At 49.5% G+C, this 25,839-nt stretch overlaps 1 protein-coding gene across 1 annotated transcript in view; it reads right to left on the bottom strand.

Annotated features, from left to right (window-relative positions):
- Nucleotides 1-14,802: 14,802 nt before the first annotated feature.
- LOC139242071 (pancreatic secretory granule membrane major glycoprotein GP2-like) overlaps nt 14,803-25,839 on the bottom strand; it is a gene marked incomplete at its 3' end in the record, with an annotated part of 52,652 nt that continues 41,615 nt past the window's right edge. The window contains exons 4-7 of the mRNA XM_070870218.1: nt 25,155-25,231; nt 24,888-25,058; nt 24,376-24,471; nt 14,803-14,898 (exon numbers count right to left, since the gene is read on the bottom strand). Coding sequence (XP_070726319.1) covers nt 14,803-14,898; nt 24,376-24,471; nt 24,888-25,058; nt 25,155-25,231 — 440 coding nt within the window. The remainder of the gene's footprint in view (nt 14,899-24,375; nt 24,472-24,887; nt 25,059-25,154; nt 25,232-25,839) is intronic.

The raw sequence follows: 25,839 nt of genomic DNA, 5'->3' as shown, positions 1-25,839 counted from the left end.
CTTTGTATCGTCAGCAAACTTGGCTACATTACACTCAGTCCCTTCTTCCAAGTTGTTAATATAGATTGTAAATAGTTGGGGTCCCAGCACTGATCCCTGCGGCACCCCACTAGTTACTGGTTGCCAACCAGAGAATGAACCATTTGTCCAAACAGTAGTAGTGAGGTTGGGGACAGCATCAAACAAGAAATAAGGGATGTGTGCAATAAAGGTACAGCAGTTATCATAGGCGACTTTAATCTACATATAGATTGGGCTAACCAAACTGGTAGTAATGCGGTGGAGAAGGATTTCCTGGAGTGTATTAGGGATGGTTTTCTAGACCAATATGTCGAGGAACCAACTCGGGAGCTGGCCTTCCTAGACTGGGTGATGTGTAATGAGAAAGGATTAATTAGCAATTTTGTTGTGCGAGGCTCCTTGGGAAGACTGACCATAATATGGTAGAATTCTTTATTAAGATGGAGAGTGACACAGTTAATTCGGAAACTAGGGTCCTGAACTTAAGGAAAGGTAACTTCGATGGTATGAGGCGTGAATTGGCTAGAATAGACTGGCAAAGGATACTTAAAGGGTTGACGGTGGATAGGCAATGGCAAACATTTAAAGATCACATGGATGAACTTCAGCAATTGTACATCCCTGTCTGGAGTAAAAATAAAATGGGGAAGGTGGCTCAACCGTGGCTAACAAGGGAAATTAAGGATAGTGTTAAATCCAAGGAAGAGGCATATAAATTGGCCAGAAAAAGCAGCAAACCTGAGGACTGGGAGAAATTTAGAATTCAACAGAGGAAGACTAAGGGTTTAACTAAGAGGGGGAAAATAGAGTACGAGAGGAAGCTTGCAGGGAACATAAAAACTGACTGCAAAAGCATCTGTAAATATGTGAAGAGAAAAAGATTAGTGAAGACAAACGTAGGTCCCTTACAGTTGGATTCAGGTGAATTTATAATGGGGAACAAAGAAATGGCAGACCAATTGAACAAATACTTTGGTTCTGTCTTCACGAAGGAAGACACAAATAATCTTCCGAATGTACTAGGGGACCGAGGGTCTAGTGAGAAGGAGGAACAGAAGGATATCCTTATTAGGCGGGAAATTGTGTTAGGGAAATTGATGGGATTGAAGGCCGATAAATCCCCGGGGCCTGATAGTTTGCATCCCAGAGTACTTAAGGAAGCGGCCCTAGAAATAGTGAATGCATTGGTGATCATTTTACAACAGTCTATCGACTCTGGATCAGTTCCTATAGACTGGAGGGTAGCTAATGTAACACCACTTTGTAAAAAGGAGGGAGAGAGAAAACGGGTAATTGTAGACCAGTTAGCCTGACATCAGCAGTGGGAAAATGTTGGAATCAATCATTAAGGATGAAATAGCAGTGCATTTGGAAAGCAGTGACAGGATCGGTCCAAGTCAGCATGGATTTATGAAAGGGAATTCATGCTTGACGAATCTTCTGGAATTATTTGAGGATGTAACTCGCAGAGTGGACAAGGGAGAACCGGTGGATGTGGTGTATTTGGACTTTCAAAAGGCTTTTGACAAGGTCCCACACAAGAGATTGGTGTGCAAAATTAAAGCACATGGTATTGGGGGTAATATACTGACGTGGATAGAGAACTGGTTGGCAGACAGGAAGCAGAGAGTCAGGATAAACGGATCCTTTTCAGAGTGACTAGTGGGGTGCCGCAGGGCTCAGTGCTGGGACCCCAGCTCTTTACAATATACCTGAACAACTCAGCTGAAGGAATTGGAGATGTAACACCACTTTTTAAAAAAGGAGGGAGAGAGAAAACGGGTAATTATAGACTGGTTAGCCTGACATCAGTAGTGGGGAAAATGTTGGAATCAATCATTAAGGATGAAATAGCAGCGCATTTGGAAAGCAGTGACAGGATCGTACCAAGTCAGCATGGATTTGTGAAAGGGAAATCATGCTTGACAAATCTTATATTACATTAATATCTCCAAGTTTGCGGATGACACTAAACTGGGTGGCGGTGTGAGCTGTGAGGAGGATGCTAAGAGGCTGCAAGGTGACTTGGACAGGTTAGGTAGTGGGCAAATGCATGGCAGATGCAGTATAATGTGGATAAATGTGAGGTTATCCATTTTGGGGGCAAAAACACGAAGGCAGAATATTATCTGAATGGTGGCAGATTAGGAAAAGGGGAGGTGCAACGAGACCTGGGTGTCATGGTACATCAGCCATTGAAGGTTGGCATGCAGGTACAGCAGGCGGTGAAGAAGGCAAATGGTATGTTGGCCTTCATAGCTAGGGGATTTGAGTATAGCAGCAGGGAGGTGTTACTGCAGTTGTACAGGGCCTTAGTGAGGCCTCACCTGGAATATTGTGTTCAGTTTTGGTCTCCTAATCTGAGGAAGGACGTTCTTGCTATTGAGGGAGTGCAGCAAAGGTTCACCAGATTGATTCCCGGGATGGCGGGACTGTCATATGAGGAGAGACTGGATCAACTGGGCCTTTATTCACTGGAGTTTTGAAGGATGAGAGGGGATCTCATAGAAACATATAAGATTCTGATGGGACTGGACAGGTTAGATGCGGGAAGAATGTTCCCGATGTTGGGGAGGTCCAGAACCAGGGGACATACTCTTAGGATAAGGGGTAGGCCATTTAGGACTGAGATGAGGAGAAACTTCTTCACTCAGAGAATTGTTAACCTGTGGAATTCTCTACCGCAGACAGTTGTTGATGTCAGTTCATTGGATACATTCAAGAGGGAGTTAGATATGGCTCTTACGGCTAAAGGGATCAAGGGGTATGGAGAGAAAGCAGGAAAGGGGTACTGAGGGAATGATCAGCCATGATCTTATTGAATGGTGGTGCAGGATCGAGGGGCCGAATGGCCTACTCTTGCACCTATTTTCTATGTTTCTATGTTTCTATGTTTCTATCCCGACTCTCTGTTTTCTGTTAGTTAACCAATCCTCCATCCATGCTAATATATTACCCCCAACCCCGTGAACTTTTATCTTGTGCAGTAACCTTTTATGTGTGCTCTACTGGGCTCACCATCCCCACCCCCCAGTGTCCTCACCCCCCCCCCACTGCCCCCCTCACCCCCCCACTGCTCCCCCTCACCCCCCCACTGCCCCCCCCCCAGTGGGCTCACCCCTCCCCCCACTAACCCCCTCTAGTGTGCTCACCCACCCCCCTCCACTGCCTCCCTCACTTCCCCACTGCCCCCCCTTAATGTGCTCACCCCCCATTACCCCCTCCCTGTAGTGTGTGTGGTGAGCCCCACTCCCAGCGGTCGGCAATTCCGGCCCCCGGGATTGTCCCTCTGGCCACCAGATGTATTTCGAGCTCGGTTATTGCATCCTCTGTCCATTCTCCCTCTATTATAGGCTTTCCCTGCATTATCATTCTCTGTCCTCTTCTCTCTCGCCCCTATTGTTCTTCGTACTCTCTCTCCCTATAACTTCCATTCTCCCTTTGTGCCTTTCTCTCTCAGCTTTTTCCATCACTCAGAGAGAGAGAGACAAGGAGAGATTCAGAGACAGGGCCAGGGAGAGGGACAGAGGTAGAGACAGAGAGAGGCAAGAAGGGAGTCATCGAGTCAATTTACAGCACGGACCGAAGCCATTCGGCCCATCGTGTCCGTGCCGGCCAACCAAGAGCTACCCAGCCTAATCCCACTTTCCAGCTCTCGGTCCGTAGCCCTGTGGGTTACAGCACTTCAAGTCCACATCCAGGTACTTTTTAAATGTGGTGAGGGTTTCTGCCTCTACCACCCTTTCAGGCAGTGAGTTCCAGACCCCCATCCCCCTCTGGGTGAAGACATTTCTCCTCAAATCCCCTCTAAACCTCCCCCCATTACTTTAAATCTATGCCCCCTGGTTGTTGATCCCTCTGCCAAGGGAAACAGGTCCTTCCTATCCACTCTATCCAGGCCCCTCCTCATTTTATATACCTCAATCAGGTCACCCCTCAGTCTCCTCTGTTCCAAAGAAAACAACCCCAGCCTATCCAATCTTTCCTCATCACTAAAATTCTCCAGTCCAGGTAACAACCTCGTAAATCTCCTCTGTACCCTCTCCAGTGCAATCACATCTTTCCTGTAATGTGGTGACCAGAACTGCACGCAGTACTCCAGCTGTGGTCTAACCAGTGTTTTATACAGTTCAATCATAACTCCCCTGCTCTTGTATTCCATGCCTCGGCTACTAAAGGCAATTATTAAAATGCTTTATTAACCACCTTATCCACCTGTCATTCAGGGATCTGTGGACCTGCACTCCCAGGTCCCTTTGTTCCTCTACACTTCTCAGTGTCCTACCATTTAACGTGTATTCCCTTTCCTTGTTAGCCCTTCCCAAAATGCATTACCTCACACTTCTCCGGATTAAATACCATTTGCCGCTGTTCTGCCCACCTGACCAGTACATTAATATCTTCCTGCAGTCTGCAGCTTTCTTCTTCATTATCAACCACACGGACAATTTTATTATCATCTGCAAACTTCTTAATCATACCCCCAACATTGTGATATATACCACAAAAAGCAAGGGACCCAGTACTGAGCCCTGCGGGACCCCACTGGAAAGCTTACCAGTCACAAAAATCAATTCAATCCAACTTGTATTAACAGGTAATTGATGCTGTGTTTGCTGGAGCAAATACTTTCATCACTTTCCCATTGACAGCAGCTAAGTGTACTGGAAGTGTGTCAAAATATACCGTTGTTATTGTGCAGAACGAGCAAGGTTCAGAACAAGGGGCAGAATCTTATAATTAGAGACAAGCCATTCAGGAGTGAAATCTGGAAACACTTTTCCAGACAAAAGATAGCTGAAGTCTGGATCTCTTCCCTAAAAAGCATGAATGCTGTTTCAACTGAAACTTTCAAGACAGAGAAAGATAGATTTGTGTTAGGTAAAGATATTGAACAGACCATTACCTTTTGCTTCCTGCCTCTGAACCAATTTTGGATCCAACTTGCCACTTTGCCCTGGATCCCAGGGGCTTTTACTTTTGTGACCAGTCTGCCATGTGGGACCTTATCAAACGCTTTGCTAAAGTACATATACACTACATCGTACGCACTGCCCTCATCGCCCCTCCTGGTTACCTCCTCAAAAAATTCAATCAGATTAGTCAGACACGAGCTTACCTTATCATCATTATCATCATCATCATAGGCAGTCTCTTGAAATCGAGGAAGATTTGCCTCCACTCTAAAAGTGAGTTCTCAGGTGGCTGAACAGTCCAATTCGGGAATTACAGTCCCTGTCACAGGTGGGACAGACAGTGGTTGAGGGAAGGGGAGGGTGGGACTGGTTTGCCGCACGCTCCTTCCGCTGCCTGCGTTTGGTTTCTGCATGCTCTCGGCGACGAGACTCGAGGTGCTCAGAGCCCTCCCGGATGCACTTCCTCCACTTAGGGCGGTCTTTGGCCAGGGACTCCCAGGTGTCGGTGGGGATGTTGCATTTTATCAGGGAGACTTTGAGGGTGTCCCTTGTAATGTTCCCTCTGCCCACCTTTGGCTCGTTTGCCGTGTTGGAGTTCCGAATAGAGCGCTTGCTTTGGGAGTCTTGTGACAAGCATGCGAATGATGTGGCCTGCCCAGCGGAGCTGGTCGAGTGTGGTCAGTGATTTGATGCTGGGGATGTTGGCCTGGTCGAGGACGCTAACGTTGGTGCGTCTGTCCTCCCAGGGGATTTGCATGATCTTGTGGAGGCATCGTTGGTGGTATTTCTCCAACATTTTGAGGTGTCTACTGTACATGGTCCACGTTGCTGAGCCATACAGGAGGGCGGGTATCACTACTGCCCTGTAGACCATGAGCTTGGTGCCAGATTTGAGGGCCTGGTCTTCAAACACTCTTTTCCTAAGGTGACCGAAGGCTGTGTTGGAACACTGGAGGCGGTGTTGAATCTCGTCGTCTATGTCTGCCCTTGTTGTTAGTAGGCTCCCGAGGTATGAGAAATGGTCCACATTGACCAGGGCCATGCCGTGGATCTTGTTAACTGGGGGGGTAGTGCTGTGTGGTGGGGTCAGGCTGGTGGAGGACCTTTGTCTTACGGATGTTTAGTGCAAGACCCATGCTTTCGTACAGCTCGGTTAAGGTGTTGACGATGGCTTGGAGATCAATCTCTGTATGTGCGCAGACACAGGCGTCATCCACGGACTGTAGCTCGACGACAGAGGGGGTGCTCTTGGTTCTGGCTTGTTGAGTGTGAGGTGGAGCATTGCAGCGAGGAAGATCGCGAAGAGGGTTGGCGCGATGACGCAGCTCTGCTTCACCCTGGTCCGGATGTGGTTTGGGTCCGTGGTGGATCCATTGATCAGGAACGTGGCTTGAATGTCGTCGTGGAGCAGGCGGAGGATGGTGACAAACTTTTGGGAGCATCCGAAACAGAGGAGGATGCTCCATAGTCCCTCGCGGTCGACAGTGTCAAAGACCTTTGTGAGGTCAAAGAAGGCCATGTACAAGGGTTGGTGCTGTTCCCTGCATTTCTCTGGCAGTTATCACGCCGTAAATATCATGTCCATTGTGTTCCGTAGGGGACGGAATCCGCATTGTGACTCTGGGAGGAGCTCCTCGGCCACAGGGAGAAGACGGTTGAGGAGGACTCTAGCGATGACTGTCCCAGTGGCTGATAACAGGGAGATTCCCCTGTAGTTGCCGCAGTCGGACTTGTCCCCTTTTTTAAAGATGATCACGGTTACTGCATCTCTGCGATCTCCCAGCATGCTCTTCTCCCTCCAGATGAGAGAGATGAGGTCATGCATTTGTGCCAGTAGTGCTTCTCCACCATACTTTAGTGCCTCAGCAGGGATTCCATCCGCTCCCGATGCCTTGTTGTTCTTGAGCTGATGGATGGCTTTTTCTACCTCATGCAGTGTTGGGGGATGGAGTTGAGAACAATCGAGGCAGAGTCTCGATTGAGGGGATCTTCGAAGTGCTCCTTCCAGCGGGACCCGACTGCCTCAGTGTCTGTGATCAGTGTCTCCGTTCTTGGCCAGCAGTGGGGTGGGGTCTTGGGTGTTTGGACATAAGAACATAAGGATTAGGAACAGGAGGGGGCCATCGAGCCCCTTGAGCCTGCTCCGCCATTCAACAAGATCATGGCTGATCTGGCCGTGGACTCAGCTCCACTTACCCGCCCGCTCCCCGTAACCCTTAATTCCCCTATTGGTTAAAAATCTATCTATCTGTCACTTGAATACATTCAATGAGCTAGCCTCAACTGCTTCCTTGGGCAGAGAATTCCACAGATTCACAACCCTCTGGGAGAAGAAATTCCTTCTCAACTCGGTTTTAAATTGGCTCCCCCGTATTTTGAGGCTGTGCCCCCTAGTTCTAGCCTCCCGGACCACTGGAAACAACCTCTCTGCCTCTATCTTGTCTATCCCTTTCATTATTTTAAATGTTTCTATAAGATCACCCCTCATCCTTCTGAACTCCAACGAGTAAAGACCCAGTCTACTCAATCTATCATCATAAGGTAACCCCCTCATCTCCGGAATCAGCCTCGTGAATCGTCTCTGTACTCCCTCCAAAGCCAGTATATCCTTCCTTAAGTAAGGTGACCAAAACTGCATGCAGTACTCCAGGTGCGACCTCACCAATACCCTATACAGTTGCAGAAGGACCTCCCTGCTTTTGTACTCCATCCCTCTCGCAATGAAGGCCAACATTCCATTCGCCTTCCTGATTACCTGCTGCACCTGCAAACTAACTTTTTGGGATTTATGCACAAGGACCCCCAGGTCCCTCTGCACCGCAGCATGTTGTAATTTCTCCCCATTCAAATAATATTCCCTTTTACTGTTTTTTTTCCCAAGGTGGATGACCTCACACTTTCCGACATTGTTTTCCATCTGCCAAACCTTAGCCCATTTGCTTAACCTATCCAAATCTCTTTGCAGCCTCTCTGTGTCCTCTACACAACCCGCTTTCCCACTAATCTTTCTGTCAGCTGCAAATTTTGCTACACTACACTCTGTCCCCTCTTCCAGGTCATCTATGTACATTGTAAACAGTTGTGGTCCCAGCACCGATCCCTGTGGCACACCACTAACCACCGATTTCCAACCTGAAAAGGACCCATTTATCCCGACTCTCTGCTTTCTGTTAGCCAGCCAATTCTCGATCCATGCTAATACATTTCCTCTGACTCCGCAAACCTTTATCTTCTGCAGTAACCTTTTGTGTGGCACCTTATCGAATGCCTTTTGGAAATCTAAATACACCACATCCATCGGTACACCTCTATCCACCATGCTCGTTATATCCTCAAAGAATTCCAGTAAGTTAGTTAAACATGATTTCCCCTTCATGAATCCATGTTGCGTCTGCTTGATTGCACTATTCCTATCTAGATGTCCCGCTATTTCTTCCTTAATGATAGTTTCAAGCATTTTCCCCACTACAGATGTTAAACTAACCGGCCTATAGTTACCTGCCTTTTGTCTGCCCCCTTTTTTAAACAGAGGCGTTACATTAGCTGCTTTCCAATCCGCTGGTACCTCCCCAGAGTCCAGAGAATTTTGGTAGATTATAACGAATGCATCTGCTATAATTTCCGCCATCTCTTTTAATACCCTGGGATGCATTTCATCCGGACCAGGGGACTTGTCTACCTTGAGTCCCATTAGCCTGTCCGGCACTACTTCCTAGTGATAGTGATTGTCTCAAGGTCCTCCCTTCCCACATTCCCGTGACTAGCAATTTTTGGCATGGTTTTTGTGTCTTCCACTGTGAAGACCGAAGCAAAATAATTGTTTAAGGTCTCAGCCATTTCCACATTTCCCATTATTAAATCCCCCTTCTCATCTTCTAAGGGACCAACATTTACTTTAGTCACTCTTTTCCGTTTTATATATCTGTAAAAGCTTTTACTATCCGTTTTTATGTTTTGCGCAAGTTTACCTTCGGAATCTATCTTTCCTTTCTTTATTGCTTTCTGAGACATTCTTTGCTGTCGTTTAAAATTTTCCCAATCTTCTATTTTCCCACTAACCTTGGCCACCTTATATGCATTGGTTTTTAATTTGATACTCTTCTAAATTTCCTTGGTTATCCACGGCTGGTTATCCCTTCTCTTACCGCCCTTCTTTTTCACTGGAATATATTTTTGTTGAGCACTATGAAAGAGCTCCTTAAAAGTCCTCCACTGTTCCTCAATTATGCCACCGTTTAGTCTGTGTTTCCAGTCTACTTTAGCCAACTCTGCCCTCATCCCACTGTAGTCCCCTTTGTTTAAGCATAGTACGCTCGTTTGAGACACTACTTCCTCACCCTCAATCTGTATTACAAATTCAACCATACTGTGATCACTCATTCCAAGAGGATCTTTTACTAGGAGATCGTTTATTATTCCTGTCTCATTACACAGGACCAGATCTAAGATAGCTTGCTTCCTTGTAGGTTCTGTAACATACTGTTCTAAGAAACAATCCTGTATGCATTCTATGAATTCCTCCTCCAGGCTACCCCGTGCGATTTGATTTGACCAATCGATATGTAGGTTAAAATCCCCCATGATTACTGCCGTTCCTTTTTCACATGATAGGTGGCCTTGACTGTGATGAAGAATCCTCGCAAGTCATGGCTGTCGGCCAGCTGCTGGATCTCCTGGGCTTTCTCCATCACCACCTGTTCTTTAGGTCCCGGGTTTTTTGTTGGACCTCGGCCTTCAGCCGTCTGTAAAGCTGCTTTGCTGCTCCCGAGTTGGGTTGTTGCTTTAGGTTCAGAAATGCCCTGCACTTGTGATCTATCAGCTCTTGGATCTCCTGATCATTCTCATCAAACCAGTCCTGGTGTTTCCTGGTTCAGTGACCGAGCGTCCCTTCGCAGACACTGGTTATGGAGGCCTGGAGGGCAGAACAGGTGCTGTGGGCATTCTGTGTCTCAGGGTCATCAAGGGTCGCCAGGTTAGCTGTGAGACACTGACTGTATCGGGCTTTCTTAGCTGGGTCTTGGAGTGCCCCGGCATTGATTTTCCTGCTGCACTGTTCCTGTTGCCGTCGCTGCTTTGGGGCTATATTAATGTTGATGATGGATCGGATTAGGTGATGGTCTATCCAGCAGTCGTCAGCTCCTGTCATGGCGCGGGTGATGCGCACATCCTTGCGATCCCTGGCTCGGATGATGACATAGTCGAGCAGGTGCCAGTGTTTGGAGTGAGGGTGTTGCCACAATGCCTTGTACTTGTCCCTCTGGCGGAACAAGGTGTTGGTGATGACAAGGTCGTGTTCCAGGCATTTGGCAGGAGCAGAGTACCGCTGGAGATGGTTTCCCTATCCTCACTTTGCCAATCACACCTCGCCAGAGGGCTGTGTCCATGCTGACTGTCCTTGATTAATCTGTGCCTTTCTAAATAAAGATTTATCCTGTCCCTCAGAATTTTTACCAATAATTTTTTTCACCACCGAGGTTAGGCTGACAGGCCTGTAATTACTTGGTGTATCCCTTTCTCCCTTCTTAAACAAAGGTACCACATTAGCAGTCCTCCAGCACACCTGTAGCCAGAGAGGATTGGAAAATGATTGTCAGAGCCTCTGCTATTTCCTCTCTTGCTTCTATTAACAGTCTGTGATCAATTTCATTTGGGCCTGGGGATTTATCCACTTTCAAAGATGCTAAACCACTTAATAATTGCTCTCTCACGATGTTTATTTCAGCTACTATTTCAGACCACTCCTCCCTGATTGCAATGACTGCATCATCCCTTTCTTTTGTGAAAGAGAGAGAGAGAGACAGAGAGAGAGAGAAAGAGAGTGGGAGATTGAGACAAGGAGAGACCAATGCAGAGATACAGGCAAAGATAGAGAGAGAGATAAGCAGAGAGAGAAAGAAAGAGAGAAGCAGAATGAGAGCTAGGCACAGAGATAGAGAGAAAGAGATGAAGAGACCTGGAGAGAGATAGAGTCAATGAGATAGATAGATAGAGAGAGAGAGAGAGAGAGAGAGAGAGAGAAAGAAAGTGATGAAGACAGAGAGAAAGAGAACTGAGAGAGAGAGAGAGAGAGACAGATAGAAAATTGACACATAGGCATAGAGCCGAAAGCACTGTTGGGGGGGGGGGGGCGCGGGGGGGGTGGGGGCTAGATAGGCTTGAGATGGATACCGAGAAAATATGTTGAGAAAATAAGTACTCGATGACATTGCATCCCATTCCCCTCAGTCACAGCATCCCACTCCCCTCAGACACTACATCCAACTCCCCTCAGTCACTGCATCCCACTCCCCTCAGTCACTGCATCCCACTCCCCTCAGTCACTGCATCCCATTCCCCTCAGACACTACATCCCACTCCCCTCAGTCACAGCATCCCACTCCCCTCAGTCACAGCATCCCACTCCCCTCAGACACTACATCCCATTCCCCTCAGTCACTGCATCCCATTCCCCTCAGTCACAGCATCCCACTCCCCTCAGTCACTGTATCCCACTCCCCTCAGTCATACATCCCATTCCCCTCAGTCACAGCATCCCACTCCCCTCAGTCACTACATCCCACTCCCCTCAGTCACTGTATCCCACTCCCCTCAGTCATACATCCCATTCCCCTCAGTCACAGCATCCCACTCCCCTCAGACACTACATCCCACTCCCCTCAGTCACTGCATCCCACTCCCCTCAGACACTACATCCCATTCCCCTCAGTCACTGCATCCCACTCCCCTCAGTCATACATCCCACTCCCCTCAGTCACTGCATCCCACTCCCGTCAGTCACTGCATCCCACTCCCCTCAGTCACTGCATCCCACTCCCCTCAGTCACTGCATCCCACTCCCCTCAGTCACAGCATCCCACTCCCCTCAGTCACAGCATCCCACTCCCCTCAGACACTACATCCCACTCCCCTCAGTCACTGCATCCCACTCCCCTCAGTCACAGCATCCCACTCCCCTCAGTCACAGCATCCCACTCCCCTCAGACACTACATCCCATTCCCCTCAGTCACTGCATCCCATTCCCCTCAGTCACAGCATCCCACTCCCCTCAGTCACTGTATCCCACTCCCCTCAGTCATACATCCCATTCCCCTCAGTCACAGCATCCCACTCCCCTCAGACACTACATCCCACTCCCCTCAGTCACTGCATTCCACTCCCCTCAGTCACTGCATCCCACGCCCCTCAGACATTACATCCCACCCCCCTCAGTCACTGCATTCCACTCCCCTCAGACACTACATCCCACTCCCCTCAGTCACTGCATCCCACTCCCCTCAGACACTACATCCCACTCCCCTCAGTCATACATCCCATTTCCCTCAGTCACAGCATCCCATTCCCCTCAGTCACAGCATCCCATTCCCCTCAGTCACAGCATCCCACTCCCCTCAGACACTACATCCCACTCCCCTCAGACACTGCATCCCACTCCCCTCAGTCATACATCCCACTCCCCTCAGTCACTGCATCCCACGCCCCTCAGTCACAGCATCCCACTCCCCTCAGACACTACATCCCACTCCCCTCAGTCACAGCATCCCACTCCCCTCAGACACTACATCCCACTCCCCTCAGACACTGCATCCCACTCCCCTCAGTCATACATCCCATTCCCCTCAGTCACTGCATCCCACTCCCCTCAGTCACTGCATTCCACTCCCCTCAGACACTACATCCCACTCCCCTCAGTCACTGCATCCCACTCCCCTCAGACACTACATCCCACTCCCCTCAGTCATACATCCCATTTCCCTCAGTCACAGCATCCCATTCCCCTCAGTCACAGCATCCCATTCCCCTCAGTCACAGCATCCCACTCCCCTCAGACACTACATCCCACTCCCCTCAGACACTGCATCCCACTCCCCTCAGTCATACATCCCACTCCCCTCAGTCACTGCATCCCACGCCCCTCAGACACTGCATCCCACTCCCCTCAGACACTACATCCCACTCCCCTCAGACACTACATCCCACTCCCCTCAGTCACTGCATCCCACTCCCCTCAGACACTACATCCCACTCCCCTCAGTCACTACATCCCACTCCCCTCAGACACTGCATCCCACTCCCCTCAGTCACTGCATCCCACTCCCCTCAGACACTACATCCCACTCCCCTCAGACACTACATCCCACTCCCCTCAGTCATACATCCCATTCCCCTCAGTCACAGCATCCCACTCCCCTCAGACACTACATCCCACTCCCCTCAGTCACTGCATCCCACGCCCCTCAGTCACTGCATCCCACGCCCCTCAGTCACTGCATTCCACTCCCCTCAGTCACTACATCCCATTCCCCTCAGTCACAGCATCCCACTCCCCTCAGACACTACATCCCACTCCCCTCAGTCACTGCATCCCACTCCCCTCAGTCACTGCATCCCACTCCCCTCAGTCACTGCATCCCACTCCCCTCAGTCACTACATCCCATTCCCCTCAGTCACTGCATCCCACGCCCCTCAGTCACTGCATTCCACTCCCCTCAGTCACTACATCCCATTCCCCTCAGTCACAGCATCCCACTCCCCTCAGACACTACATCCCACTCCCCTCAGTCACTGCATCCCACTCCCCTCAGTCACTGCATCCCACGCCCCTCAGACACTGCATCCCACTCCCCTCAGACACTACATCCCACTCCCCTCAGTCACTGCATTCCACTCCCCTCAGTCACTGCATTCCACGCCCCTCAGACACTACATCCCACTCCCCTCAGTCACTGCATTCCACTCCCCTCAGTCACTGCATCCCACTCCCCTCAGTCACTGCATCCCACGCCCCTCAGTCACTGCATCCCACCCCCCTCAGTCACTGCATCCCACGCCCCTCAGACACTACATCCCACCCCCCTCAGTCACTGCATCCCACTCCCCTCAGTCACTGCATCCCACTCCCCTCAGTCACTGCATTCCACTCCCCTCAGTCACTGCATCCCACTCCCCTCAGTCACTGCATCCCACTCCCCTCAGTCACTGCATCCCACTCCCCTCAGTCACTGCATTCCACTCCCCTCAGTCACTGCATCCCACTCCCCTCAGTCACTGCATCCCACTCCCCTCAGACACTACATCCCACTCCCCTCAGTCACTGCATTCCACTCCCCTCAGTCACTGCATCCCACTCCCCTCAGTCACTGCATCCCACTCCCCTCAGACACTGCATCCCACTCCCCTCAGTCACTGCATTCCACTCCCCTCAGTCACTGCATCCCACGCCCCTCAGACATTACATCCCACCCCCCTCAGTCACTGCATTCCACACCCCTCAGACACTACATCCCACGCCCCTCAGACACTACATCCCACCCCCTCAGTCACTGCATCCCACGCCCCTCAGACACTACATCCCACCCCCTCAGTCACTGCATCCCACCCCCCTCAGTCACTGCATTCCACGCCCCTCAGACACTACATCCCACCCCCCTCAGACACTACATCCCACCCCCCTCAGACACTACAGCCCACCCCCCTCAGTCACTGCATCCCACGCCCCTCAGACACTACAGCCCACCCCCCTCAGTCACTGCATTCCACTCCCCTCAGTCACTGCATCCCACTCCCCTCAGTCACTGCATCCCACCCCCCTCAGTCACTGCATCCCACGCCCCTCAGACACTACATCCCACCCCCTCAGTCACTGCATCCCACCCCCCTCAGTCACTGCATTCCACGCCCCTCAGACACTACATCCCACCCCCCTCAGACACTACATCCCACTCCCCTCAGTCACTACATCCTATTCCTCTCAGTCACTACATCCCAAACCACTGAGTAACCATGAAATGGATCTCCAGTACTGAGATCTTCAGGTGACACATTATGTAAACAGTCCGTGTAGAATGGACCCCACATGCAGATACCTGAGGAAGGAGACTCCGTTGGGATCGTGGATGAAAGGTCAGTCGATTCTCGAGTCGATTGTTCCTCGGGTCCCTGAGTTGGGGATGTTGCTGGATCTGTAATAAAGGAAGACATGTGAGTGGGCAAACACATGGTAGATGGAGTATAATGTGGAAAAGTGTGAGGTTATCCACTTCGGCAGGAAAAATAAAAAGCAAAATTATTATTTAAATGGAGAAAAATTGCAAAGTGCTGCAGTACAGAGAGACCTGGGGGTCCTTGTGCATGAAACACAAAAAGTTAGTATGCAGGTACAGCAAGTGATCAGGAAGGCAAATGGAATGTTGGCGTTTATTGCAAGGGGGATAGAGTATAAAAGCAGAGAAGTCCTGCTACAACTGTACAGGGTATTGGTGAGGGGCGGGAGCGGCAGTTCGGGAGACCCATAAAAGGGCACGGCCGTCGGAGGAGGTCAGCTGGTGCTGGGGCAGAAGGTAAACAAAGAAGTAAAAATAAATCGAAGTGTGACGTCACAGGCAAGCAGGTAAGTGATTGGCTGGTGGATTGGTGAGTATTTTATCTTTTTCTTTTACTTTTCGTATCAGTAGGAAACCTTTGGCATTGTTGCCAAATTAAGTTAATCTAAGGGTTAAGTCATGGCGGGAGAGCCCAGAGCCGTGTCATGCTCCTCCTGTGCTATGTGGGAAATCAGGGACACTTCTTCTGCGATGCTGAGGATGTCATGAATAGCACGTTTAGTGAGTTGGTCACACCGCAGGTAAAGGTTACACAGGCAGGAAGAGCAGTGGAAGGAAGGTAGTGCAGGGGACCCCTGCGGTCATCCCCCTCCAAACCAGCTACACCGCCTTGGGTACTGTTGAGGGGGATGGCTCATCAGGGGAGGGCAGCAGCAGCCAAGTTCATGGCACGGTGGGTGGCTTTGCTGCACAGGAGGGCAGGAAAAAGAGTGGGAGAGTGATAGTGATAGGGGATTCAATTGTAAGGGGAATAGATAGGCGTTTCTGCGGCCACAATCGAGACTCCAGGATGTATGTTGCCTCCCTGGTGCAAGGGTCAAGGATGTCTCGGAGCAGCTGCAGGGCATTCTGGAGGGGGAGTGTGAACAGCCAGTTGTCGTGGTGCATATAGGTACAAACGATATAGGTAAAAACGGGATGAGGTCCTACAAGACGGATTTAGGGAGCTAGGAGCTAAATTAAAAAGTAGGACCTCAAAAGTAGTAATCTCAGGATTGCTACCAGTGCCACGTGCTAGTCAGAGTAGGAATCGCAGGATAGCGCAGATGAATACGTGGCTTGAGCAGTGGTGCAGCAGGGAGGGATTCAAATTCCTGGGACATTGGAACCGGTTCTGGGGGAGGTGGGACCAGTACAAACCGGACGGTCTGCACCTGGGCAGGACTGGAACCAATGTCCTAGGGGGAGTGTTTGCTAGTGCTGTTGGGGAGGGTTTAAACCAATATGGCAGAGGGATGGGAACCTATGCAGGGAGACAGAGGGAAGTAGAATGGGGGCAGAAGCAAAAGACAGAAAGGAGATAAGGAAAGGTGGAGGGCAGAGAAACCCAAGGCAAAAATCAAAAAGGGCCACATTACATCAAAATTCTAAAAGGACAGAGAATGTTAAAAAAAACAAGCCTGAAGGCTCTGTGCCTCAATGTGAGGAGTATTTGGAATAAGGTGGATGAATTAACTGCTCAGATAGCAGTTAACGGGTATGATGTAATTGGGATTACGGAGACATGGCTCCAGGGTGACCAAGGCTGGGAACTCGACATCCAGTGGTATTCAATATTCAGGAAGGATAAACAGAAAGGAAAAGGAGGCGGTGGGCATTGCTGGTTAAAGAGGAGATTAACACAATAGTAAGGAAGGACATTATCTTGGACAATGTGGAATCTGTGTCCAGCAGAGGGACCCCTGGTGCCATGAACTTGGCTGCTGCTACTTCCCCTGATGAGCTACCTCCCGCAACAGTATCCAAAATGGTATAACATAGGATACTGAGGGGGCTCGACAAGGTAGATGCATGGAGGATGTTTCTCCTCAAGGGAGAATCTAGAACAAGGGGGCATAGTCTCAGAATAAGGGGTCACCCATTTAGAACTGAGATGAGGAGGAATTTCTTCTCTGAGGGTTGTAAATCTGTGGAATTCTCTGCCCCAGAGAGCTGTGGAGGCTGGGTCATTGAATATATTTAAGGGGGAGATAGACAGATTTTTGAGCGATAAGGAAGTGAAGGGTTACAGGGAGCGGGCGGGGAAGTGGAGCTGAGTCCATGATCAGATCAGCCATGATCGTATTCAATGGTGGAGCAGGCTCGAGGGGCCGTATGGCCGACTCCTGCTCCTATTGACATGAGGAGGAATTCCGAATCTGAATAGAGTCATAAATCTGTGCATTTCTCTGCCCAGAGAGCAGCGAAGGCTGGGTCATTCAAAATATTTAAGGTTCAGATAGACAGATTTCTGATCAACACTGAGTGCAGATAAGAACATAAGAACATAAGAATTAGGAACAGGAGTAGGCCATCTAGCCCCTCAAGCCTGCTCCGCCATTCAACAAGATCATGGCTGATCTGGCCGTGGACTCAGCTCCACTTACCCGCCCGCTCCCCGTAACCCTTAATTCCCTTATTGGTTAAAAATCTATCGATCTGTGACTTGAATACATTCAATGAGCTAGCCTCAACTGCTTCCTTGGGCAGAGAATTCCACAGATTCACAACCCTCTGGGAGAAGAAATTCCTTCTCAACTCGGTTTTAAATTGGCTCCCCCGTATTTTGAGGCTGTGCCCCCTAGTTCTAGTCTCCCCGACCAGTGGAAACAACCTCTCTGCCTCTATCTTGTCAATCCCTTTCATTATTTTAAATGTTTCGATAAGATCACCCATCATCTTTCTGAACTCCAACGAGTAAAGACCCAGTCTACTCAATCTATCATCATAAGGTAACCCCCTCATCTCCGGAATCAGCCTCGTGAATCGTCTCTGTAACCCCTCCAGAGCTAGTATATCCTTCCTTAAGTAAGGTGACCAAAACTGCACGCAGTACTCCAGGTGTGGCCTCACCAATACCCTGTACAGTTGCAGCAGGACCTCCCTGCTTTTGTACTCCATCCCTCTCGCAATGAAGGCCAACATTCCATTCACCTTCCTGATTACCTGCTGCACCTGCAAACTAACTTTTTGGGATTCATGCACAAGGACCCCCAGGTCCCTCTGCACCGCAGCATGTTGTAATTTCTCCCCATTCAAATAATATTCCCTTTTACTGTTTTTTTTCCCAAGGTGGATGACCTCACATTTTCCAACATTGTATTCCATCTGCCAAACCTTAGCCCATTTGCTTAACCTATCCAAATCTCTTTGCAGCCTCTCTGTGTCCTCTACACAACTTGCTTTCCCACTAATCTTAGTGTCATCTGCAAATTTTGTTACACTACACTCTGTCCCCTCTTCCAGGTCATCTATGTATATTGTAAACAGTTGTGGTCCCAGCACCGATCCCTGTGGCACACCACTAACCACCGATTTCCAACCCGAAAAGGACCCATTTATCCCGACTCTCTGCTTTCTGTTCGCCAGCCAGTTCTCTATCCATGCTAATACATTTCCTCTGACTCCGCAAACCTTTATCTTCTGCAGTAACCTTTTGTGTGGAACTTATCGAATGCCTTTTGAAAATCTAAATACACCACATCCATTGGTACACCTCTATCCACCATGCTCAGGGACGCTGGATGGTCAGTGAGAGTTACCATGGGATATCTCAGTCCCTGGGTGAACACTGAGTGTAGAGGGTGGGGACACTGGATGGTCAGTGGGAGCTACCATGGGGTATCTCAGTCCCTGGGTGAACACTGAGTGTAGAGGGTGGGGACACTGGATGGTCAGTGGGAGATACCATTGGGTATCTCAGTCCCTGGATGAACACTGAGTGTAGATGGTCAGAGACACTGGATGGTCAGTGGGAGATACCATGGGGTATCTCAGTCCCCGGGTGAACACTGAGTGTAGATGGTCAGAGACACTGAATGGTCAGTGGGAGATACCATGGGGTATCTCAGTCCCTGGGTGAACACTGAGTGTAGAGGGTGGGGACACTGGATGGTCAGTGAGAGATACCATGGGGTATCTCAGTCCCTGGGTGAACACTGAGTGCAGATGGTGTTGTTATATATGTGGACTTACAGCCACCAGAGGGCTCATCCCCTGGAGTCCCAAGGGATCTCATAATCTCTTGGGAGCACAGGTATTTAAGGAGGCCTCACAGGTTGGAGAGGCACTCTGAAGACCTGCAATAAAAGACAAAGGTCACAGTTTACTTTGAGCTCACAATGTTCAGTATGACTCTTTCTCCATACATAACAACTAACGACGAGATACAGATAGCGAACCCAAAGATGCAGAGAACAGTGGGCATCCTGGAGTAATTCTCGGAGGGAGATGATTGGGAAACTTTTGTGGAGCGACTCGACCAATATTTCGTGGCCAACGAGCTAGATGGGGAAGAGAGCGCTGCTAAACGAAGGGCGATCCTCCTCACCGTCTGTGGGGCACCAACGTATGGCCTCATGAATAATCTGCTCACTCCAGCCAAACCCACGGAGAAATCGTACAATGATTTGTGCACACTGGTCCAAGAGCATTTGAACCCGAAGGAAAGCGTTCTGATGGCGAGGTACCGGTTCTACACCTACAAAAGGTCTGAAGGCCAGGAAGCGACGAGTTATGTCGCCGAGCTAAGACACCTTGCAGGACATTGCGAATTTGAAGGACATTTGGAGCACATGCTCAGAGACTTTTTCATACTTGGCATTGACCACGAAACAATACTTCGCAAACTTTTGACTGTAGAGACCCCAACCAGGGGTCACAGTCTAAGAATAAGGGGTAAGCCATTTAGGACCGAGATGAGGAGAAACTTCTTCACCCAGAGAGTGGTGAACCTGTGGAATTCTCTACCACAGAAAGTTGTTGTGGCCAATTCACTAAATATATTCAAGAGGGAGTTAGATATGGCCCTTACGGCCAAAGGGATCAAGGAGTATGGAGAGAAAGCAGGAAAGGGGTACTGAGGTTGAATGATCAGCCATGATCTTATTGAATGGCGGTGCAGGCTCAAAGGGCCAAATGGCCCGCTCCTGCACCTAATTTCTATGTTTCTATGTTTCTATGTTAAGGTCATAGTGATAGCCCAGGCGTCCATTGCCACCAGTGACAATACGAAGCAAATCTCTTAGCACACAAGTGCTGCTACATGCACTGTGAACAAAGTGATGTTGTTTTCGAATCGTAACGTACAGGGCAGGTCACATATACCTGCAGCTGCACATCCACAGATGACTCAGAGTCCACCATCAAGGCTGATGAATGCAAGGCCATTAACACCTTGTTGGCGCTACGGAGGTGATCATCGTTTCCATTCATGCCGATTCAAAGAGTACATTTGCAAGAGCTGTGGAACAATGGCACACCTCCAACGTATGTGCAGGCGAGCTGCGAAGCCTGTTAAACCTGCAAACCACCACGTTGCAGAGGAGGACAGATCCACAGATGATCACGATGAACCAGAGCCTCAGATCAAGGAGGCAGAGGTACATGGGGTGCACAGATTCACCATGAATTGTCCCCTGATAATGCTGAATGTTGAACTAAATGGACTCCCGGTGTCAATGGGGCTGGACATGGGAGTGAGCCAGTCCATCATGGGCCAAAAGACTTTCGAAAGGTTGTGGTGCAACAAGGCCTCAAGGCCAGTCTTAACACCAGTTCGCACGAAACTAAGAACTTACACTAAAGAACTGATTCCTGTAATCGGCAGTGATACCGTAAAGGTCTCCTACGATGGAGAGGTGCACAAGCTATCACTCTGGGTGGTACCGGGCGATGGTCCCACGCTGCTCAACAGGAGCTGGCTGGGAAAGATACGCCGGAACTGGGGCAAAATCCGAAAGCTATCGCCCACTGATGACACATCGTGTGCACAGATCTTAAACAAATTTCCTTTGCTGTTCGAACCAGGCATCTGGAAATTCCAAGGAGCAGATCCATCTAATTCCGGGGGCGCGACCCATCCATCACAAGGCGAGAGCAATACCGTACATGAAGAGAGAAAGGGTAGAGATCGAGCTCGACCGGCTGCAACGAGAGGGCATCATTTCACCGATCGAGTTCAGCGAGTGGGCCAGTCCTATTGTCCCAGTCCTCAAGGGAGACAGCACCATCAGAATCTGTGGCGATTATACAGTAACTATCAATCGTTTCTCCCTGCAGGACCAATACCCACTACCAAAGGCCAACGACCACATTGCAATGTTGGCAAGAGGAAAGATGTTCACGAAGCTGGACATCAGCCTACATGGCGCAGGAACTGGAGGAATTATTGAAGGCCCTCACCTGCATCAACACACACAAAGGTATTTTTTGTTTATAACAGATGCCCGTTTGAAATCCGATCAGTGGCAACGATATTCCAGAGAAACATGGAAAGTTTACTGAAGTCGGTCCCGCACACCGTGGTTTTCCAGGATGACATCTTGGTCACAGGTCGGAACACAGTCGAGCACCTGCAGAACTTGGAGGAGGTTCTTAGTCGACTCAATTGCGTGGGGCTCAGGTTAAAATGATCGAAGTGCATTTTCCTGATGCCTGAAGTGGAGTTATTGGGAAGGAGGATTGCGGCGGACGGCATCAGACCCACCAACGCGAAGACGGAGGCAATTGAGAACGCACCGAGGCCACAGAATGTGACGGAGCTGCGGTCATTTCTGGGACTCTTGAACTACTTTGGTAACTTCTTACCGGGTCTCAGCACACTGTTAGACCCATTGCATGTCTTACTACAAAAAGGGGACGAATGGGTTTGGGGCAAAAGCCAAGAAACTGCCTTTGTAAAAGCGAGAAAATTGTTACGCTCAAACAAATTGCTTGTGTTGTATGATCCATGTAAGCGTTTGGTACCAGCATGTGATGCATCGTCATATGGCATCGTGTGTGTATTGCAATAAGCTAATGATATTGGGAAACTGCAACTGGTTGCTTATGCATCCAGGAGTCTGTAAGGCTGAGAGAGCCTACAGCATGATTGAAAAAGAAGTGTTAGCGTGTGTCTAAGGGGTAAAGAAAATGCATCAATACCTGTTTGGGCTAAAATTCGAATTGGAAACTGACCATAAGCCACTTATATCCCTGTTTTCCGAGAGTAAATGGGTAAATACGGATGCATCGGCCCGCATCCAGAGATGGGCGCTCACGTTGTCCGCATACAACTACGCCATCCGCCACAAGCCAGGCACAGAAAACTGCGCCGATGCTCTCAGTAGGATGCCATTGCCCACCACGGGGGTGGAAATGGCACAACCCACAGATCTAGCCATGGTTATGGAAGCATTTGAGAGTGAGCAATCACCCGTCACTGCCCGGCAGATCAAAACCTGGACAAGCCAGGACACCTTATTATCTCGAGTCAAAAGTTGTGTGCTTCACGAGAGCAGATCCAGTGTCCCAGTGGAAATGCAGGAAGCGATAAAGCCGTTCCAGCAGTGAAAAGATGAAATGTCTATACAGGCAGACTGCCTTCGGTGGGGCAATCGAGTAGTGGTCCCCAAGAAAGGCAGAGACACCTTCATCAATGACCTCCACAGTACCCACCCAGGCATCGTAATGATGAATGCGATAGCCAGATCCCACGTGTGGTGGCCCGGTATCGATGCGGACTTAGAGTCCTGCATTCACAGATGTAATACATGCTCACAGTTAAGCAATGTACCCAGGGAGGCACCGCTAAGGTTATAGTCTTGGCCCTCCAAACCGTGGTCTAGGGTGCACGTCGACTATGCAGGCCCATTCTTGGGCAAAATGTTCCTTGTGGTTGTGGATTGAATGTGAGATAATGTCAGCTAGCATGTCTGCTGCCACTACTGAAAGCCTGCGGGCCATGTTTGCCACTCACGGCCTACCCAATGTCTTGGTGAGCAACAACGGGCCGTGTTTTACCAATGCTGAGTTCAAAGAATTCATGACCTGTAACAGGATCAAACATGTCACATCTGCCCCATTTAAACCAGAATCCAATGGTCAGGCAGAGAGAGCAGTGCAAACCATCAAGCAAGGCTTGAATAGGGTAACTGAAGGCTCACTGCAGACTTGCCTATCCCGAGTCCTGCTTAGCTACCGCACGAGACCCCACTCACTCACTGGGATCCCACCTGCTGAACTGCTCATGAAAAGAGCACTTAAGACAAGGCTCTCGTTAGTTCACCCTGATCTACATGAACAGATAGAGAGCAGGCGGCTTCAACAAAGTGCATACCATGATAGCACAAATGTGTCACGTGAGATTGAAGTCAATGATCCTGTATTTGTATTAAATTATGGACAAGGTCCCAAGTGGCTTCCCGGCACTGTCATGGCCAAAAAGGGGAGCAGGGTGTTTCGGGTCAAACTTTTAAATGGATTCATTCACTGGAAACACTTGGACCAAATCAAACTCAGATTCACGGACTATCCTGAGCAACCCACCTTGGACCCGACCTTTTTTGATCCTCCAATATACACACCAGTGGCAACCGGCACCACGGTTGACCACGAAGCAGAACCCATCATCCACAGCAGCCCAGCAGGGCCCAACACACCAGGCAGCCCAGCAAGGCCAGCAGCCCAGCGAGGGCCCAACAAATGATTCAACAACACCAGCTTTCACACCGAGACGATCAACCAGGGCAAGAAGGGCCCCAGATCGACTCACATTGTAAATAGTTACACTATTGACTTTGTGGGCGGGGGGGGAGGAGTGTTGTTATATATGTAAACTTGTATTTACTCTGTACAGCCATCAGAGGGCTCATCCCCTGGAGTCCCAAGGAATCTTATAATCCCTTGGGAGCACAAATATTTAAGAGGCCTCACAGGTTGGAGAGGCACTCTGGAGACCTGCAGTAAAAGACTAAGGTCACACGTAACTTTGAGATCACAGTGTTCAGTCTGACTCTTTCTCCATACACAACAGTGAGGACACTGGATGGTCAGTGGGAGATACCATGGGGTGTATCAGTCCCTGGGTGAACACTGAGTGTAGAGGGTGGGGACACTGGATGGTCAGTGGGAGATACCATGTGGTGTATCAGTCCCTGGGTGAACACTGAGTGTAGAGGGTGGGGACACTGGATGGTCAGTGGGAGATACCATGGGGTGTATCAGTCCCTGGGTGAACACTGAGTGTAGAGGGTGGGGACACTGGATGGTCAGTGGGAGATACTATGGGGTGTATCAGTCCCTGGGTGAACACTGAGTGTAGAGGGTGGGGACACTGGATGGTCAGTGGGAGATAGCATGGGGTATCTCAGTCCCTGGGTGAACACTGAGTGTAGAGGGTGGAGACACTGGATGGTCAGTGGGAGATACCATGGGGTGTATCAGTCCCTGGGTGAACATTGCTTGTAGGTTGTGGAGACAATCGAGTCACTACATCCCAAACCACTGAGTAACCATGAAATGGATCTCCAGTACTGAGATCTTCAGGTGACACATTGTGTAAACAGTCCGTGTAGAATGGACCCCACATGCAGATACCTGAGGAAGGAGACTCCGTTGGGATCGTGGATGAAAGGTCAGTCGATTCTCGAGTCGATTGTTCCTCGGGTCCCTGAGTTGGGGATGTTGCTGGATCTGTAATAAAGGAAGACATGTGAGTGTGCAGAGTGGGTAATACCGGAACACCCATTAGGTTGCAACTCGAGTCCAGAGAATACCAGAAACATTCTTTATATACCTCACACTCATCAAATCACACTCACTTCAGTCACAATCATCACACTCTCCTCAGTCATTGTATTGCTCTCCCCTCAGTCACTGCATCCCACTCCCCTCAGTCACTGTGTACCACTCCCGTCGGTCTTATAGACCAGCACAATAGCATCTCATTCAGTTCCCTTTAGTTTGGGTCAAAATTACTCTCTCTGATTTTGTGCCCTCGTCCAGTCACTTAGAGAAAGGAGGGCATATTGTAACACTGTTTTCCCTTTTGATGATGCAATGATATCCCAGTTCATTCCCTCCTGGATCAGTTATAAACTGCGACCTACCTGTGCAATAAACTTTGTCACACCCTGAGACTGGAATTGGCTGCAACTCGTAAACAAAATATTTGCCGCAATTTTTGATCTTGATATTCTGTGACCAGAAGCAGTGCTGATCGTACCAGCGAAAACAAAGTGTCCTCGTTACCGCTCCCTGTTCCACGCTGGGATGATGACCTGAAATGAGGTTTGTAAACATTGAGAATTGTAACCAGGGTCAGCATAGCTGGACAGTGAATGTCAATCTGAGGATATTAGCAAGTCTGAAAGTACCGTTTAGCCAGCCTGTAGTCTTTGTGGAGCAGTGCATCTCTGGGACAGTTACCTCTGGAATTCTCCATCCACCAGTACTGCAACAGCAATCACCGAGTTAGTCGCTGAACTTATCAACTGATAGAGAGAATGGTGCCAGCAGAACGTACCAGCAACTGCGTCCCTATCTTTACTCCCGGTCTATATCCCCCTCTATCCAGTAACTCCCTTTACTCTCTGTCCCCGTTCTATATCCCCCTCTATCCAGTATCCCCTTTACTCCCTGTCCCCGTTCTATATCCCCCTCTATCCAGTAACTCCCTTTACTCCCTGTCCCCGTTCTATATCCCCCTCTATCCCAGTATCCCCTTTACTCCCTGTCCCCGTTCTATACCCGCCTCTATCCCAGTATCCCCTTTACTCTCTGTCCCCGTTCTATACCCGCCTCTATCCCAGTATCCCCTTTACTCCCTGTCCCCGTTCTATATCCCCCTCTATCCCAGTATCCCCTTTACTCTCTGTCCCCGTTCTATACCCGCCTCTATCCAAGTAACTCCCTTTACTCCCTGTCCCCGGTCTATATCCCCCTCTATCCGGTAACTCCCTTTACTCTCTGTCCCCGTTCTATATCCCCCTCTATCCCAGTATCCCCTTTACTCTCTGTCCCCGTTCTATACCCGCCTCTATCCCAGTATCCCCTTTACTC

Source organism: Pristiophorus japonicus, unplaced genomic scaffold (genome assembly GCF_044704955.1).
Source record: "Pristiophorus japonicus isolate sPriJap1 unplaced genomic scaffold, sPriJap1.hap1 HAP1_SCAFFOLD_1192, whole genome shotgun sequence".
Classification (NCBI taxonomy): domain Eukaryota; kingdom Metazoa; phylum Chordata; class Chondrichthyes; family Pristiophoridae; genus Pristiophorus; species Pristiophorus japonicus.
The sequence above is the reverse complement of the archived record's forward strand: the minus strand, read 5'-3'. Positions and strand labels throughout refer to the sequence as shown.